This window comes from Habropoda laboriosa, unplaced genomic scaffold, assembly GCF_001263275.1.
Source record: "Habropoda laboriosa isolate 0110345459 unplaced genomic scaffold, ASM126327v1 scaffold478, whole genome shotgun sequence".
Lineage (NCBI taxonomy): Eukaryota > Metazoa > Arthropoda > Insecta > Hymenoptera > Apidae > Habropoda > Habropoda laboriosa.
This window is the reverse complement of record NW_017100618.1, coordinates 104,445-123,740: the sequence shown is the minus strand read 5'-3', so window position 1 is coordinate 123,740 and position 19,296 is coordinate 104,445. Positions and strand designations below refer to the sequence as shown.

Genomic DNA, 19,296 nt, shown 5'->3' with positions numbered 1-19,296 from the left:
AAGCTTTCCTCGCATACGAAACACTGAAGTGAGAGATGCTTGGCTTTGGTATAATCGATAATCTCTCCTAGATACACTCTGTAAATGCTAAATCGATAAAAAATACTATTTTCTCCCTAGCTGCTGCCACGTATATATATACAATGTGCACGTTTAAAAGGGCAAGCAGCACGGTCAACGTTGCTCTAGCCACACACTTTTCTTTCTTCTCTTCCTGGTTCAAAATCGAAGAGAACGGATTATAATTACTCGATTATTATTTCGCTCTATTTTAGTTTCTTTCTAATCTGTTTCAATTGACTCGTTTGTTCGTTATTGCAACTGTTGTTGTAACTGTTGACAAAAAGCTTCTCAACTTCCGTGGCTCGATCTCTTCAGTTTTGAGCCATTTCACAATCTTCTTCCATTCGAAACACAGAATTGTTACGCTAAACTGTAAGTTACATTCGTCGACACGCAGAGGTCTTTAGCTTTTCTTCGTCATTTTTCATCTTATCTTAAAATTAACGCGCTCTCGCTGTGCCCCCGTGAGATTTCCGTCGATGGTCGATTTCAAAGTGAACTGTTAATTGACACCGGACACGCCTTAATGCACAAATTTCTCGTGCTAATACATATAACACATAAAAGGTGTCTCTCTAAGTCGGCACACGTTGATTCTCGACTGAATCTGCTGTTCAGAGAATACTTAATACCTTAGCTTTAGCCGCTTCTAAAAAAGCGTATCGATTCGTCACACGTACACCTGGAATGATCCTTTGTTTTCTTTCTTTCTCACGATTTGCGTTTGGACCTTACTGAACGTAAAAATCTCGAAAGGATCGCAGATATTTCCGAATCGATACACTCCGTCGAAACAGAAGACTCAATTATGCAAAAGAATTTCCAAAGATGGCACACTGGACAACATCATCTCGTTCGGTAGAAAAACGTGACACAATAAGAAAGGAATAGAAAAATCGTACGATTAGTCGTGTATGTGTATATATATGTGTGTGTTTTTGTATGTGTATCGCAAAGAACCCAATACTTTCTTTCTCGATTTCGGTAAAAACGTGTAAAAGCTAAACTGCTGGAATTTAATCGTCGTCGTTTTTTTCTTTCTCTGTCTCTTAAATCATTACTTAAATCGTTAAGCATGCGATGGTGTGTACAATACGTGTATGCGTATACATACCTATATATTTATTTATTTATTTATTCATATATATATATATGCTCTGTTGTATACGTAACGTTTAAGTAGGATTCGTTGAATTAGCTGAAAATAGAACATCCTCAACAGTGGGACTTCGATCGAAATACAAAGACACGTCTCTAACGTAACACGTTGTCCCACATAGATAATCGTTATCTAATTCGCAGCTGACTTTCTCGTCGAACGTAGCGAACGATTCGAATTCGTTTCGATAATCGAGGCTCAGATGGCCTGGCGTATCGCAGTATAAAGCTGTAGCATTCTTCTGAACAAAGGAAGATGACATTGGTATTGTATCTATCGGGACATTGAAAAGAGCTACAGTTTCCACTGCCGAAGATTTCGTTTGTACGATTAGAGGCGATGTGACGAACAATGCGTTGTTACTATAGACGGACGTGGCGTTTTAGAAGAGAAAGATGAATAGATTCCTTTAGATTCCTTCTCTCTGGACAAATATTTCAAGTGTGTGTGTGTGTGTGTGTGTGTTTCTTCGCCAGGAATGATAAAAAGCAGGACGAATCCCCTACTCGTGAGAAATGCAGGGAGATAGATTTCGCTTAACAACTGGCTTCCGCTTTTAGTTTTGGTAAAGAGCATCGGTATCGTTCCAAAGTGTCGTTAGGATTGTTAAACAGCAGGAAAAAGGAGCGACCGAGATCTCCGATACGAACTATTTAGGAAACGTTGTCTGATTATTGACAAAGTTACATCTGTAGTTTAGCTCTGGAAGTAGCTTCGATCGACAACAAACCCAGATGTCTGACAATTGTATCCGTGGAATAGAATTGCTTCCTCCAATTCCTGACACACCATCTGGGCCTACGAAATTGAACCCGCAAAGTTCATTGCCTTCGAGCCAATAGGCAATGATAATGGGATCGGAGAGGAAGTTCGAGAGGACTCTACGCACGATGACTCATCCAAAGACTAAGTTAACTTACTTACATATTTATAACAGTACGGAAACGAAAATAAATAGCGGTGAACGTGTTCTGGGGCTGTCGAAGGCGACCAGTTCCCTTTGATCGGCGCAGAAAACGTTCACCTGAAAATGTGCCTGACAGGATGAACTCTACCGGTATACTGGCCATGTGATTAAAATTACAGAAATCTGTGTGTGTGTACATGTGTGCGTGTGTGTGTGCGTTTATAGTCTCACCGAAGACTTTTTGTCTCGCCAGCAAAGAAAAAAAAAGATGCGTTTCTCTTTCGATTATTATATCTTCTCAATTGATCTAGTAATAAATATATACGTCATTAGCTAAGGTTTTCTCTTGGATAAACCTCCCTCGACGATGTATTCAGTCTTCGATGCCTTCCTTGTCACAAATGAGATGCGTCGAAACGTAAACATATATTTCTCTCTCTCTCTCTCTGTTGCTTCACATCTTGGATAATCTCCTCAGGATTGTGTATGTGTGTGTGTGTATGCTATTCTCTGTACGGCGATTAGTACCATTCCGGAGGTGACGTTTCAACGATTAAATGGAAATCTCTGATGGACTGTGTTGACCACACGATTTTAGGGATACAAATCTCTCTTCGTCGAGCATCGACAGACAGCGAAACAGAAGAAAGTCTCCATAAGGACCCATGGTTCCCGTTTCTCTTTCAGCGATCGCTCGATTTCTTATGAGTACAGAATCAACTGGTCCGCCTTCGCTGGCGTCGCGACGCTGCTGAAGTGTTGGAACCATGTAAGTCAGGCGTCCGTCTCGCCTTTCAGCCTGAGACGCGCGAAATCCTCGAAGATTATATCGTCGTCACCGTCCGCCTCCCTGAAGCGAAGCAAGAGAACTTTCAAAAGTTTTCAAATCAATACGACACAACCGTAGAATTGAATACAAAAAAAAAAGGGGGGGGGGGATTCGATCGAACAGAGAATTTCGAAGTTTGAATTCGAACAGCTGAGAGCTGTGCTCTGAGAGATCCAATGGAACTATACGCACAAGGGACTAGTTGTAAGATAAACGCATCTACGTCAGCGAGAAATGATTTCGTCGAAGCGTTCGTAGCTGACGGGAATAGCTCGAAATCGTTACTTAAATATCGACCACATACGTGTCCAATTGAATCAGGTTCGTGCCGAGCGGTATCTCACTACTATCCACCTTCTGTGTGGGACTTGGCCGCGCTGTGGGTGGCGCAGGTTCCTCTTCTTCCGGTTTCGGATGCATCAAGATGAACGGCAGCTCCGCCACTAATTCCCTGTTAACAACGTCAATTAAATTCCACATCTATTTCCTCAATACATATTACGTATACGAATAGAGTAATCGGCTACTTTCTCGTCGAATTCCAAGTATTAACCCGTGTCTGGGCAACCGAAATGTTCACGGTTTGTGCCGAGCTTTAGTATTTCAAATTTCTATTTTGGAAACGTACATCGACGTAAAAATGTCCAAAAAACTGGGGATCCGAGGCGATTTTACGATACTTTCACGAGAACGTAAAAAATTGTTAAAGGAAAATATAGAAATGGGTACTCGATTGCCTGCACAAGGGTTGAAACGTTCAACACGGGGTCTATTTTTATGCTGAAAGCTCTTGCGGTTTTAAGCTGTTCATTTTGAAATAAAAACATAACTCGATTGAAATGAAACATTTTTATTTGAAATAATTTCTATAATTTTCCGTACACTTTTGCCGACATATTTTACAAGAGCATTAATTTTGTATGCAGAAAAATCCAAATTTCTAAGAGAAAGAAACTGGTGGTAGGCGTTTTCAATATCCTCCTGTCTCCTAGATCGTTTTCGTGCTAGGAAATTGTGAAGTGAGGGGAAAAAGTGAAAATTGGATGGAGATAAATCAGGGGGATACGGGGGATGAGGTAGAACTGCAATACTCAGTTGATACAGTTTTTGTACTGTTGTGTTTGCTACGTGCGGTCTGGTATTGTCATGCAAAAAGATAAGGTCTTTTCTGTTGACCACAGCTGGTTGCTGTATACACTTTCAGTTTTTTGTGAACGATCCCCAATTCGTTACTGTATAACTCTGCAGTGATAGTGGTACTCGGCCATAGGAAACTGTAGCAAATTAATTTAAATAGCAACACCAAACTGTGAGCATGATTTTTTTGGGTGAAAGCTATGTTTGGATTGGGGAGACTCTTTGTGTCTTCCTTTCTCTTAGAGATTCGGAATTTTATGTTCGCGAAATTAACGCTGTTGAAACACGTTGGCAAAAGTGTATCGAACATTGTGGAAATTATTTCAAATAAAAATGTTTAATTTCAGTAGTGTTGTGATTTTTCAAATTTTACACAACTGTTTAATATTTTACTGGTTGTTTTTATTTCTAGTCATTCATACTAAGATATTTGTATTTTTTAATGCATTACGCCTAAGTAGAAATTAATTCAGTGCCTTTTTTTCACAAAGTCTTGACGACTTTATTGACTCAAACACGCGATACTTTTTCAAACGTGGAATTCGTTAGTTACCCGATAAATGGAAGTGTGGTCGTCGAAAATAATGGAGATTATTTTGAACGTTAAAACTGTGTTTGATTTTTTGTAAACAAACATCGAAGTTCGTAAGAAAACGCACCGAATTTCTATGCCAAATACGATAAAAATTGTGTCACTAAAATATTTTTTCATTATATGGACCGTTTATTTTGAAAGTGGTGCAAGTCCATTTTCTCTTGTTTCAAGAAAATTAAAGGTTAACATATCTGTTAATTAAAAAATTAAGGCAAATTATATGAAGTCTGGCAATGTTTCTACTGTTTTATCAATATGTAATTTGGTTATATAAAGTTCTTTTAGGCGTATTTTACTAAAATGATGTATACTTACGGGCTGCAAATGGACTTACACCACTTTCATAATCGATGATTATGCAATTTCATTTACCGACCAATTTTAAATTGTACAAAACATGGAAATTTTTTAAGAAATTAAACACGGACTAGTTATACATAAAAAATTTACATTAAATTAAGCATGAATTACGTGATATCTCATTTTTTTCAAAAATGGACTTACACCACTTTCATAATCGATGATTATGCAATTTCATTTACCGACCAATTTTAAATTGTACAAAACATGGAAATTTTTTAAGAAATTAAACACGGACTAGTTATACATAAAAAATTTACATTAAATTAAGCATGAATTACGTGATATCTCATTTTTTTCAAAAATGGACTTACACCACTTTCATAATCGATGATTATGCAATTTCATTTACCGACCAATTTTAAATTGTACAAAACATGGAAATTTTTTAAGAAATTAAACACGGACTAGTTATACATAAAAAATTTACATTAAATTAAGCATGAATTACGTGATATCTCATTTTTTTCAAAAATGGACTTACACCACTTTCATAATCGATGATTATGCAATTTCATTTACCGACCAATTTTAAATTGTACAAAACATGGAAATTTTTTAAGAAATTAAACACGGACTAGTTATACATAAGAAATTTACATTAAATTAAGCATGAATTACGTGATATCTCATTTTTTTCAAAAATGAACTTACACCACTTTCAAAATAAACGATCCATATAGTCATTGTCATTAAATTTCTAAATTCGTGATCTATTAGGTCGTCCAATAAATTCGTGCCATTTAGATCAATACCCCAAACATTCCTTTAAATCGTACGAAAGAATGTAAATAGTCACCCTCTCGTTCCACAACTCCTTCCCATCTTTTTGGCAAAGCCATTATACGTCGCTATAAAATTTCTTCGGTTTTTCATTAAACTTTTTTCAACCTTATTTCTCGCAGAATCGATATTGTCAAATTTTTTGCCCGCTAAAAAAACGTTGTAATGCACGAAACAGATGGCAATGCAATAGGCCAATATCCGCAGAATATGCTGGGTGTGATAAAATGTCCCAATCGAATTCGCGTAATTTTTTACACGTTTCGTACCCCATTATCCCAGTGAAAAATCCCTTTGTTCCGATTTAAGAGTCCCGAACGTTTCACTGCTGTTGCTTCTCTTAACTTTTCTAATTGAGCACAGTACACGTCTGAATGAATCGTTTCATTTCTCGAAAGTAACTTGAAATGCAAAACACATCGTGAAGAGTATGAACGCATCGCGACACGAATTTATTCGACGGCCTGATGCACTTTATTAAAGTTTCGATCATTTATATTCTGAAACGTCAGAATAGAAAGCTCAAAAAGCGTGATCCATCGGTTGGTAAGCCAGACTTGAACGTCTTAAGATATTTGAAGCTCAGAAAAGTAACAGATTACTCACTCGTATACGCGATAAAATTGCACAATTTAATGAAAAGAATTTTCGAAACTTACCCTGCAAGCGGTCCCAAGCAGAGTTTCACTTTTACTTTGTACTGGACGATGATCCCGAGGTTCTCGCGTTGCGAGGGGTCCGCCACACTGCGAAACAATATAAGAATTCGTCGATCTCTTGTCTCCTATTCAATTTCTCAAGTCAAGCATGCGTATATATGTATATGGTTAGCAGAACGAGTTGAATTGAATGAAAAAGCGACAAACATTCACAGCACAGAGGAACGTTCGAAAGAACAGTAGTAGCACAGGGAGAGATTCAGCAGGTAGTCAGCTGGGAAGGCGGTCTTAGCTTCTCGAGACGGCAAAAGGAAGCCTTGAAAGCTGCTAGAATAGTATCATGCAGCCCGGAAGCAACAAATGCAAAGCAACCATTCAGACAAGAAGAAGCGTAGGAATAGGGTATCGATTTTGTCTAAGCATCGTTGCTTACACGTCTGGGGCTCGTATGGTTCGATTGTGAGCTGTATGGTTAAAGCTGGGCTTGGTTCGATTGCTCGAAAAGTATCTGTACTCTTTCTTCTATTATTTCGAAAATATTTGGATTATTTCAAAGGAGTTACATTTCGCAATTTCGTTTCAAGAAGAAACGAAATTATATCGCATTGGTAAACAACTTCGAAGCTTCAACCGTACTTGTTCTTTCCTTCTTTTCTTACGGTGTGGAGGATTTGCAGCAGTGTAGACGAAGCAAAATCAGTCTCGGACTAAAGAAATGGTATCTAGATTTTTAACGATCCACCTGATCTTTAAATTAATAATAACTGAAAATCGGTCCAGAAATACGTATATGAGTGCTCTAGTGAAGCGGCTATACGCGATGCCTAAGTTCTCGCCCAAAAGACATGTGCCAGTCAGCTATTTCTCGTAGAGAGAGAGAGAAAGAGAGAGAGAGAGTGTGAGAATGAGTGAAAGTGAAAGAGATGGAAGAGAGAAAGTAAAGATAAGGAAATGATCGAAGACACGACACGTTGTTCACGACTTCTCGCCTCGTTCCTCGGCGGAACTACGATGGTCCGTTGTTATCGCGAATTGGCCGCGATTATTTGCATAATTGCGTGCAATTATCGTCACGCCGCGTCTTCATCGTCTTATCGAAACTAAGAATGCACGGTAATTGCCTCGCCACGAGCAACGCGCCGCTTGCTGCTCTTTTTCGCTCGCCGACGTCCGCTGTAATTTCGGGCTATAAATCTCTCGATCTATGATCTGTTTGTTGAATCAAAGCAGCGCAAAAGTTGAATGAAACAATATGTTCAGGGGAAAGAAAATGTGAACGATGGGCAGTAAGTGTTGTTTATTAATTTTCGTGGAAGCTATACAGAGTGAACCACGTAAAACAGGCCACCTAATTATCTTCTCTAGTTACGGTGGTACCAGAAAATTTTTATACGTAATTTAAATGATTAGGAAATATTCTTTTGATAAATATCATTTTTTTAAATTTACATTTGGACTCTAAAATTTTTAATCAAATTTTTCATTTTTTGTCATTTCTTGCATAGAAAAAAATGGTTCATTTAGGTGGCCCATCTTGTATATATCGGTAGTTCAGGAGAAAAAGAATTTCTGAATTTTCGTTCGAATGTACGGAAAATCGCATTTCTTTCTATTTTCTTTTTTAAATTTGCATAATAGTTTGACTTTGAACTCGTAAGATTTTTAATCAAATTTTCATTTTTTGCCACTTCTTCCATCAAAAAAATGTTTCTTTTAGGTGGTCCATGCTGTATATATCGATAGTCTAGGAGAAAAAGAATTTCTGAAATCGCTAACTAAATTAGACAGTGAAATTGTATTCGTTAATTGCTTCTTCTTTTAAAATATTAAAGTAGGTTAAATTGCTCCTAATTATTTTTCCGCAAAAAGAAAGTGCATCTAATCGAATTATTCCCGGAACAAGTCCGCTTCTTCAATTAATTAAGCAAACATAATTTCATTCATTTACGAGCCAGTTAGTTGCTGAAGCGACGTAACGTAGGAATTCACGCGCCGTTATATTTCCGCGACGACTGCGAAAGTTTCGTTTCTTAAGACAAAAATTAGAGCACGGGACTAGGGAGAGAAAGAAAAGAAGAGAAAGAGAGAGAGAGAGAGAGAGTGCAACGCGATCAAATCGACCCGGAACACGAAAGAAAAATGCGTGTCTCGCTTCTGAATATAGATTCGCGGGCGGAAGAGACGAGCGGACGGCATGAAAGCGAGCAGACAACGCGTCTGCTATTTTCGATCCGGTGAAATACACCGTTTGGAATAATTGGCGGGCATCGATAAACTGAATATACCGCGTCAGAGGATAAAATCACGTTCTCACTGAATCTAACCCTTTATTTTACGACATCGAATCGAATTCGTTCATCGCTATCTGTAATATTCGTAGTAAAAATTTTCTCTCTCGAAGTTCTAACACGTCCACGTTGCGTAAAATTGATTTCTCAAAAGTCCAAGTATTCTCGAAAAATTTAGCCGTTCGTAGAACGTTAATCGACGTGAGTACTTGAAAGTGCATCGAAGAATGCAGAAGGTCGTCTAAGAAACGTACGCAGACTTGTATCCACTGTCTACCATCAGTGCCAGAAAAGAATCACCATCAATGTCCGTTCAAACATCGATGAGGCTACTAACTGCAGTTACCGCGCGACGACTGGTTTACAAATAATGGACGCTGTTTACATTGAGAGTGAACGAGACCACTACGGGGGCCTACAGAGGCGAGCTTCAAAGGGAAACATAAAACGCGACAGTTAAAACGTAGTCTGGCTGCTCAATTTGAGACACTCATCACGTCTGGAACGCTGAAAAAGACAAAAGTCACCCTTTCGCGTTCCTCGAAAACAGAAGCAATACGAAGCACGAAACGCTTCTTTGCAACCGTTGAAACATTTTATTTCGTCGACGAAATAAAAATGTTCCGAAATATCGTCGTCTATACGGTGTTGGAAACTTCACAGTGCAAGATAATTCGTAGATTCGTAGGTGTTCTTTTGGGTACACGCAGAATCTAGGCTCAAGAAGTCGTGACTAACTGCGTGATTAGCTCTCTTGATGTTTATGGAGACAGAGGAAGAGAGAGAGAGCGCCAGAGCGAGAGAGAGAGTAAGAGAGAGAGAGAGAGAGAGAGAGAAAGAGAGAGACAGAGGCACGTACACTCAGCGCTGATCAAAAGTTTGGGTACCACACTGAACATCTTCATTCATCATCCAAACCACGAGTAAATCTGGACAAAGCAGAACGAAGCACTATCCAATCAAACTAACGAAGCACATTGACTAACAAAAATGTAATCAAGCGATATGATAAGGTTTGCGGAAAATAATTGGAAGGGTTTTGGACAATCTAGGAGCTAAAGATATGAGGAGGTACCAAATTGGACCCTCTTGTGACCCAAACTTTCGACCAGTTCTGCAGATATACATATATGTATATACGTATATATATATATATTCAGGCGTGTGTTTGTCTATCGACAAGCAGCGGTTTTCTTACAGGGTGCTGGACGCCAGATTGGTGTCCTCATCTCTGATCTGGCCATCGAGGGCAAGCCCCCATTTATCTTTGTTGTTGGCGAGAAGCGGTGTCAGAGAGAACACTTTGCTCAGCGTGAAACCTGGCCCCACTTGGCACCCCTCCCTGATAAACATGTAGCAGAACAGTGAAGGTATAAACGTGCCACCGGACCTGAATGCGTTCCGGATCATACGGACGGATATCCGGCTGATCCGGACCGTGTTTCTCTCGATTTATCGACCGCAACAATAATCGCGCGAATAAATTGGTTTCTACGAGGATACTTCGAGTCTGACCTGTCTTCTGTGACGTGTTCTGCCAAGGGTGATGCTAATTGTTCTCTGAACAGTGTTCAAACATTGACTCTCTCCTCGAGATCGGATTTTAGACAGATTGTTCGTGTTCGGATCAAAGTAAAATTCGACGTGTTCAGTTGTCCGTGTAGTTTAATTATGTTCGTGTGTTTTTCTTCTTTTCTTCCTCGTACTCTATTTGGAGCCCCAATAATCGCGTTTGCAATTTAGATTTTCTTCAATTTTTAGAGAAATTAACAAATATTTCCAAGTTAAAAGCCGCGAGATACAGTTTTCCGCGTTGCAGGGACTCGAATAAAACCGGGATCGACGTGCTTGAATATCGCAAAAACGGCTCTCGTAGCTCTCCGGTGACATGTAGCATCGTCAAAACGATATCGAGGAAGCCGGCTGGCCTCAATATCGCAAAAGATTCCATAATTTGAAAGCTCGGTCACGAGAGACCCGCGTCGACTTCAATCTCGTGGCTGAGGCAGAACAACGATAATAAGCTACGTGACACGCGGACTCTCTCCTACTATAACCTAACTATAACCCCTCTGTGTATACGTGTCTCTGTATATTTGTTTGCGTGTGTGTGTATGTATGTGTGTATAGTACAAGAAACTTCAGCTTGTGCGTCACACTGCAATACAGACTACATGGATATACAGGGCAGGGGTGGGGAAAGAAGAGCGAGAAAGAACGAAAAGTGAGACGAACAGAGAGACAGGGATGAATCAGGGGTGTTTCGATCGATCAGCATATCAATTGTGGAAAAAGAGAGATAGAGATAGAGAGAAAGAGAGACAGAGAGTGAGAGTGAGAGAGAGAGACAGACATGTGGAGATAACAGAAAAATAAAATGAGAAGAGTGTGTGTGGTGGAGAGGGTTTAGAGGGAGGGACGTGACCTCTGTACGTGGGAAAAATAGGCCACCACCGATGGAGTTTCCATATCCATAGAAGAGTCCCCAGCAAAAAGGCCATCAAGGAAAATACTGGTATTCCATTTTGATATAGTGTTCCCATACAGTTCTCGTAACTCAGTTTTTTCCACGACACGAACATTCGCGAAGAATGGAAACGGGCTACGGGATCATTCGAATAAGAGTGAAAAAACGTTGATATCTAGAGAAGAGACCACGTGAATAGAGACCTGCTCTTGTAGGCAGAGAAAATTATGAGCGGGGGAAAAAAAAAAAGAAAGAAAGAAGCCGGTGAGTATTCCAGACCATCCATTACTCATTCAACCGGCAACACACAGCCGCACCACGGAGAACAAATCTGAGATGAAGCTATTCGCGTTGAGTTTTCCAGGATCATTTGGCCCGTTTCCAGTCTTTCACTATGAACATTTGTTCGCTTCAGACAAGGGGTGAGAAGGGTGGAGACAAAATGGTACGCGTCGAATGTTGTTGAGCACTCACATTGTGCTAGATGCGAGATTGGTGTCCTCGTGCTTAAGTTGACCGTCTAGAGCAAGACCTCGCTTGTCTTTGTTGTCAGCAAGCGTCGGCCTTAGAGAAAAGACCTTGCTCAGGGTGAATCCTGGCGCTACCCCTATACTGCCAGTGCAATCATCTTATTTTCCGTTTCGTCATATCACTATTCCTTTTGTTTTGTTTTTAAAAAATTTTTTCTTAATTTTTTACTCGCGTATTTTTATTCGCATACGCACAACGCACCTAGCGATTAGCAACTATACAATCGGGGACTCGTTGTTAGCTACGTCTCCTTTTCTGTTTTTTTTTTTTTTTCATTTTTTCCAATTGTTACTAAATCATCGTTTCATCGAGTTCTATTATTAGAAAAGCAAGCGTTCCAGTTGATTCTTTCTGGTCGATTTAAAATTAGACTGGAACGCTGGCTGAACGTTCTTCGATAAGGGACGCGCAGAAACCAGTACAAGGCGCCGTTGATACGGATTATCCGGCGTTGCATCGAAATTTATTGCAACATGGTTGCAATTTACGTCTTCCTGCGCTAGGTCTCGATAGATCTCGAACAGCGGCTCGTGCCTGGTCACGTTGTTGAATGTATTACTCGTAAATTTCTCAGTGACCACCTTTATAGCGTACAGAATAGACGTATAGCTGTTTGCTATTTAAGGATATTGAACTTCTTGGAAAATAAAACGTCTTCGAGCTGCATACGTCCGCGACGATAGATCAATCGTGACCGGACACGAGACAGAAATTCACCCGACGACCGGTATTACGCGAGAAAAATTTTTTCTTAGAGGCTGTCGTGAAGTTTCGGCGACAAATGGATCCGTGCTTTTTACGCCACGTTAATTTGTAACAAAAAGAAAAGACTTCTCCGACCGGCTACAGAATTCGTCGTTAATTTCACCCGACATTCGCACCTTCAAAAACGGTCCATAAATAACTCAACTTCGCCTATTTTGCTGCCAGCTCATCTTCCGAACTTTCCTACCGGCAGCGCACGTTTCACAATTCGAAAGAAGAACTATATCACGGCGTAACAGCGAAAGTTCTATCGCGAACAATGTACCGGGTGTTGCAACTTTCACAGGGACCCATTTGTAGCCGCGTGTTCACGCAGCACGGGCAACATGTTTCGCGTATGATGTCGAGAATAATGGCGTGCATTGAATGATACTCACTCGCTCTCCGCCATAGCGACCGTGCACTTGTACTGCGCGGTGGAGAACAAACAGATCTCCGCGAACTGCCTCACAGACACTTTGATCTTCTTCACCGTCCGGTTGCTGTTGTTCGCGATGTACACGTTCACGGAGATGTTCTCACCGTGATGGTACAACTCCTTGTCAAGAGACGCCTCCAGGTGAAGTTTGTTAGGCGACATCACGAACTCTTTGTTCACCTCGACGGTTGGCTGTTCGCCTTGCTTAGACGGTGCGTACATGATCTTCCGGATCGCCAGACGCACCGAGTTTCTGCAACATGGTGTTTTATGGAGGTTAGAGGTTTTCTTGGTGTATTAGCCTCGCACTGCGACATTCTGTGACTGTGCATAAAGAATATTCTTGTTGCTAGCGTATATCGGATGGTACCGACAGAAAAGAGATGCCCCAGGTCTTGGAGAAAATTTTCGGTACAATTTCGCTGGGAAACTTCTCTATCGAATTCATACTTTCGTACGGAAACGTAGAAAAATCAATCTTCCGAACCCACCTAGCTATAGCTCTACCTAGCAGCACCTCTCCAACAAAGGAGCATCTTCAAAAGGAGATATTCCAAGAATCTCCTTACTCTACAAAGCCGACGAGGAGGAGAAATACCTCAAAGAAACTATTCATACACTATCTACCTCATTCCATTGAAACTTTGCATAGCAAAAGGGTTAAAGGGACCGACGATCTAGCTAACGCAAAATCGATCGGCAAATATTACCTAGAAACACCAATGTTTGTGTGCCATAGCTTTGACTGTGAATTTTCGCAACGATTGAACGACAAGGGAATATCCCCTGGTGATAATCACCGATATCGATGAAATTTTGGTATACAGGGTGTTCGCGATAATTTGTACCATCGTTTTTTTCCTAAACGGTAAACATGAGACAAAAACCGAAGAGGAGGAAATTGTAGTATATTTTACTAGCAATATGATAGCGTATCTAAATTTTTTGTATTTCATTTTTTTAAATGGAATGCTACATATTTTTTTACATCACATGAAAGCGGGCGTTAAGACGAGTTCAACCATGTAGTATACTATGGTCTTCAGGGTCATATAAGGGCAGAAATAAAAGAAATAAATTTAACATTTCATTAACATTAACATAACAAAAGAAGCGTGTGCATCCATATCTAGTGCAACATTGGCAGAAACTACCGGGAGTGTGGTCAGCAGAACTCAGAAATGCATTCTTCCTAATGGAAGTCACATTGAACACGAGATGTAGACTTATCACTACAACATACTAGTAAATACAATATTACGAAATGTTTTACGTTCGTTCACACGAAATATTTGGCGACATATTTGGGGTGAAAATAAAAAAAATATTTCGTCCACATTGAAGGGGTGAAAATAGCCCTAAGAAATGAGAGTAATAAACATATTTGGTCAAAATTATTTTTTATTTTTCAAAATTGTTGAAAAATGTTGAAAACTTCACCCCTTCATTATGAACGATTACCAATATGAAAAAATACGTGTCGAATATTTTTTTGAGAACTATTATACTATATACCAAAGTTTCATCGAAATCAGTAAATTACTTTTAAAATGTTTCCTTGTGAGTTTAATTAAGTGAAGACGTTTTGCAAATTAAATATAACGGACTGTATGTTCGTGTATAAGTAGCAGACCTTTGTTTACAGGACTAGGTACATTTTTACAAAGTATAATTTACGAGTGTTTTAAATACAAGAATACCTTAGGTATGTACTGTTTGAAAGATGTGTGCTACATTTAAATTTAACTAAATTCCTATTGACTGAATGGTTTTCTGATGAGTAGATATATCTAAAGCCTGATCGGTTGTTGTACGTGTGTCTTTATATAAAAGAGAGGATAAAAAGAGTGGGAAGTGGCAAAACTACAAATATATTTTTCTCTTTCCTAATTTCTTCGGGGCACCTGGCAAACTAAGATTTGCAATCGTCTACGTTTGAGGGATGAACCCTTTCGCTGTGGAGCAAAAGATACTTGTACTGTCCAAACTGCGACGTGGGATTATGTATTCCTTGTTTTAAAATATACCACACAAAGAGTATATATTAATCAATAACTAAACAATTATACGAAAAATCCACATACGACCATTTCCTTTCTTGTCAATTTTATGGTATTTTGAAGTGTCTTCAAATATAAAAAAATACGCATTTTTATTGTTGAACGTCATCTTTTCAATCAACAGCGAAAAGGTTAAGTTGCAAACTTTACCTAAAAATTGAGAGTTCCTGGCGACTCGAAACGACCTAACGACTAAGATTCGCGAGTAATCGAAAAATCGTACCGTTTTAGCGGCTTGTTGTCCTGCGTCTCGCCAACGAACGCTTTCAATTCGTAGTCGACGCCGCATGGTTTGCCCGTATCCCCTGGCGCCGGTTGCAGCGTCACCGACGCCGGACAATGGGGCGGAAGCTCGAAGTAGAACGGATAAGCATTGCTCCCTAATTTCTTGATCAGCTTCTCCTGTAGCCGTGTCAGCTTCCTCTGTTGAGCACCGGGCAGCACTGGATAAATCTGTTCGGAGGCTAGATAGAGGTCCTTGCGAAATGTTAATCCTAGGACGTCCAGATCCTCTCGGCCGTACTTGAACACGGCGAGAACGTGGCCGAAGACCTTGCGATCCTTCGCGTAGTCCGGGTCAATCAGCACGATCCCGGCTGTAACGATCGAACGGCGATCGGTGAGCAGTGTGTGGTTTAAGTGGCCTTGACGCGCAAGATTAACCGGCTATTCGAGTGAATCGAATTTTCCAGTCGGTCTTTCGCAGTTAACACGTTAACCGGGGTGAGCTTGTCGCGTTAGTTAGGATCCAATTATTTCTGATATTGCAAATTGAAGTTGAAAATGTATTCTCGAGGAATAGACGGATAATTTACGGATGGAAATATTATACTCTGTTACGCGTTCCTTCCGCTCGAGTACCCTTCGTTCGTTATTCTGAAACTTTCACGAGTTAACTCATCATCCCCGGTTAACAAAGTTAAACACCTCCGTAGTAATAATTGGATTAACCTTTGACCGAAAGGACGAGAGGTACCCATGTTTCTCTACTCGAAACGAAGTTCCACAATGAGAGAGAGAGAGAGAGAGAGAGAGAGAGAGAAGATCGAGCACTGTACAGAGACTCAACAGGTAGATGACTAATGAGGCTAATCAGGTAGGATCTAGGAACAATGTTGGAATGGCTGGAAGCCCTATCTATCACTCGGGAGTTAACAAGACTGTATTCTGACGAAGGAAAACTTTCGATTCTTATGCAAAGACGAGGCTTACCTATAGGATCAACGTGGGTTATGTGATCGACGAAATCTCTTTTTCCAAGGTATACCGTGATCTTTCCATTGACGCTGGATTTCTTGTAGACACGAATAGCTTGCCGCTTGCTGGCACTGTCCACAGTGTCCATCACGCAGATCTCGGGCCTTAAGATGGCCCCAAACTCATTTGACTCCTCAGGCTCCGAGCACTCGGATTCTGAACTGTCCCACTGCACACAAGAAGAAGAAGACATAGATTAGAAATAGAAAATCTGGACGTTAGAATTTTCTGATTGCACATCCAAGTAACGTCCAAGAGAATTCTTTAATTAAAGGGAGGTTATATTTATGCTTGGAAATGACACGAGCTAAAAGAAACACGCGACATCGAACACTTGTGTATATATTTAGATTATTACGTTCTTTTTGCGAGTTATAAATGAAAAATTTCTTCGACTCGACGTTTCCCTTCGATTTGCGAGAGCTACCGGTCAAAGCCCTTCCATGAGTCTATTTCGAAATCTCGCCAAAGTTTTGTAGAATTTTCTACCTTGATATTTCTTGTCGTTCACGTAGAAACAACAGAGCTCTTGAAACTTTCGTTGCCGAATTTTCAACGAGGTATGGCCGCATTTTCCGTGACACGAGCCTCTGCTACGGCACTGGCATACTCCAAGTGCTCAAACACGCAGCACGCACGCATTGTGAATCGACAAAGCCGGCTGCATACCGTAATGCACGCCAAAAAGGACGTTCGTCATCGTTCTTTGAGAACGGCGCGCGTAAAACGACTCTTTGATCGGCTCAACGTCAAAGAACACGACTGCACTGAGGCTGGTATCAAAAGGGAATGTCAATAATACACTTATTTCGCTTCCTCTTCCAAGATTTCTCTCCTCTTTAAACATTCCAATTTGATTAGATAATTATGAATGGAGTACAATTTGAGTAGAATTGGATGATTCTAAAACCAGTAAACTTGATTGACAGATTTAGTATTAAATTCGAAGATTCAAATTTGACGGGATAATTGTAAATTCAATTTAAAGACTCTAAGTCTATTGCATGATTTCGAATTAAATTTAAAGATATAAATTTGATTGAATAATTTTAAATGCAATTTGAAAATGCAAATTTAATTGGACGATTTTCAATTCAATTTGAACATTCAAATATGATTGCATGATTCCGAATTAAATTTGAAGATTCAAATTTGATAGGATAATCGTGAATTCAATTGAAAGATTCTAATTTTATTGCATGATTTCGATGCAATAAAATGCAAATTCGATTGAATGATTTTGAATCCAATATTGAAATTTAAACTTGATTGGCAGATTTAGTATTAAATTCGAAGATTCAAATTTGACGGAATAATTGTGAATTCAATTTAAAGACTCTAAGTCTATTGCATGATTTCGAATTAAATTTAAACATATAAATTTGATTGAATAATTTGAAATCCAAATCGAAAATGCAAATTTGATTGAATGATTTTAATCCAATTTGAACATTCAAATTTGACGAAATAATTTTGAATTTCATTTGAATATTCAAATTTCATTGGATAATGTTGAATTCATCTCGAAAATGCAAAATTACATTGGATAATTTTGAAGGAGAACCCAATCAAAATCATGAAACGCAGCATTCTTTCGTTTTCAACATTTCGACACAATTTTTCAGCCTTTTTCGGGGGAAAAGTCCCCAAATTAACAAAAGACGCGAGATAGTTCAGTGTCTGGAAAAATTGCTAACTCTCGAACGCTTCGAGACAGCTCGCAAGACTTACGAAGCTTAGCAAACTCACCGTCTAAGAAGGATTCGAAGTCTGGAAAGTCTCGAACAATGACAACGGCTCAAATGTTAAATAACTATCTGCTAATCCTAGAGGCGTGATTCTGACTATTACCGACGAAAGATTTCAAAGTTCGAGACACTTTAACGACAGTACATTCCAACTTCGTATCTTTAAATATCATTGGTATTAATTTATTCGACAATCCTTATTCCAGACATTTACGTCGATACGCCAGTTTTCTCCACACTCGTACATTTTACACGAATCATTCTCTACGCAGCTGTTACGACGAGAAAATTCAATTTAAAGTTTCAAACTTCATCGAATAATTGTGAATTCAATTTTGAAATTCAAATTTTATCGCGCGATTTCCAATGAAATTTCAACATTTAACGTCGCAAACGACGAGAATTAACCTCGTAAACAATTTTACTCCTCTCGATAAATCGACGAATGAAATTTCGTCTACCATACACAAGGATACCTCTTTATCTCACGTGACTAACTGATTAATCTAATTCCAAGAAAAGCACGATTAATTAACGCAATGACAAGGTGATATTGCACCTTATCGTTATCGCCGAATGATTCATATACGTATTAGCTTTCTCACGATGTACGGTGATTACCACAACAGATCGGTATCTTCACCTTTGCCATCCTCGATTATTCGCCGGTTTTCAGTCCTCGCAGGTGCCTCTGCGATTCTTCTACTCAAACAAGAGAACTCGCTGAACTAGCGAAACAAGATAATCTAATCGCTGGAACGCGAGTAATCGTTTTTTAAAACGGACACTTCGTTGCGGTAGCTTTTCAAAACGGACACTTCGTTGAAATTGCCGTACAATCCGATTCTCTGAAACTCCTTTCGCGCTGATACTTCACCTTCCTCGAACTCTACGATCCAATTTTTATCCCCCGTCTTCGAGAAATACCGATCTGTTCGGGGTTTTCAGTCGAAATTGTTCACGCGGTGTTGCAACAAAGAGGCAAGAGCAGCTTTTCAGCAACGACTGTTCAGCACAGACTAGACGAGCCTTGACAAATGGATGTCAATTTCAATCGACGCTCGTGTTACTCTTAACGCGATCTATGGAATGATCTGTGCTCGTTCGAGCATGTTAGTGGACGTTAGGAAAGGTTCTGTATAGCGTAAGGATGCTGATGCAACGGTGAAAATTCGCTTTTCCGGGAAACAGAAATCGTTTTAATAATTTATTCCATTTGTACCTCTGTTTCTCATCTTTCGTAATACTACGGGTTAATCCTTTGAGAATT

General features: G+C 39.6%; 1 protein-coding gene across 2 annotated transcripts in view; it reads right to left on the bottom strand.

Annotated features, from left to right (window-relative positions):
- Nucleotides 1-1,686: 1,686 nt before the first annotated feature.
- LOC108576748 (beta-arrestin-1) overlaps nt 1,687-19,296 on the bottom strand; it is a 49,361-nt gene continuing 31,751 nt past the window's right edge. Inside the window, exons 2-8 of one of the 2 annotated variants that reach the window (XM_017939803.1) lie at nt 16,234-16,447; nt 15,245-15,617; nt 12,921-13,214; nt 11,722-11,859; nt 6,493-6,579; nt 3,263-3,409; nt 1,687-2,979 (exon numbers count right to left, since the gene is read on the bottom strand). In XM_017939803.1, coding sequence (XP_017795292.1) covers nt 2,904-2,979; nt 3,263-3,409; nt 6,493-6,579; nt 11,722-11,859; nt 12,921-13,214; nt 15,245-15,617; nt 16,234-16,366 — 1,248 coding nt within the window. In that variant the 5' untranslated portion in view covers nt 16,367-16,447 and the 3' untranslated portion in view covers nt 1,687-2,903. Of the gene's footprint in view, nt 2,980-3,262; nt 3,410-6,492; nt 6,580-9,978; nt 10,123-11,721; nt 11,860-12,920; nt 13,215-15,244; nt 15,618-16,233; nt 16,448-19,296 lie in introns of both variants that reach the window. The other variant, XM_017939802.1, reaches the window with a different exon arrangement.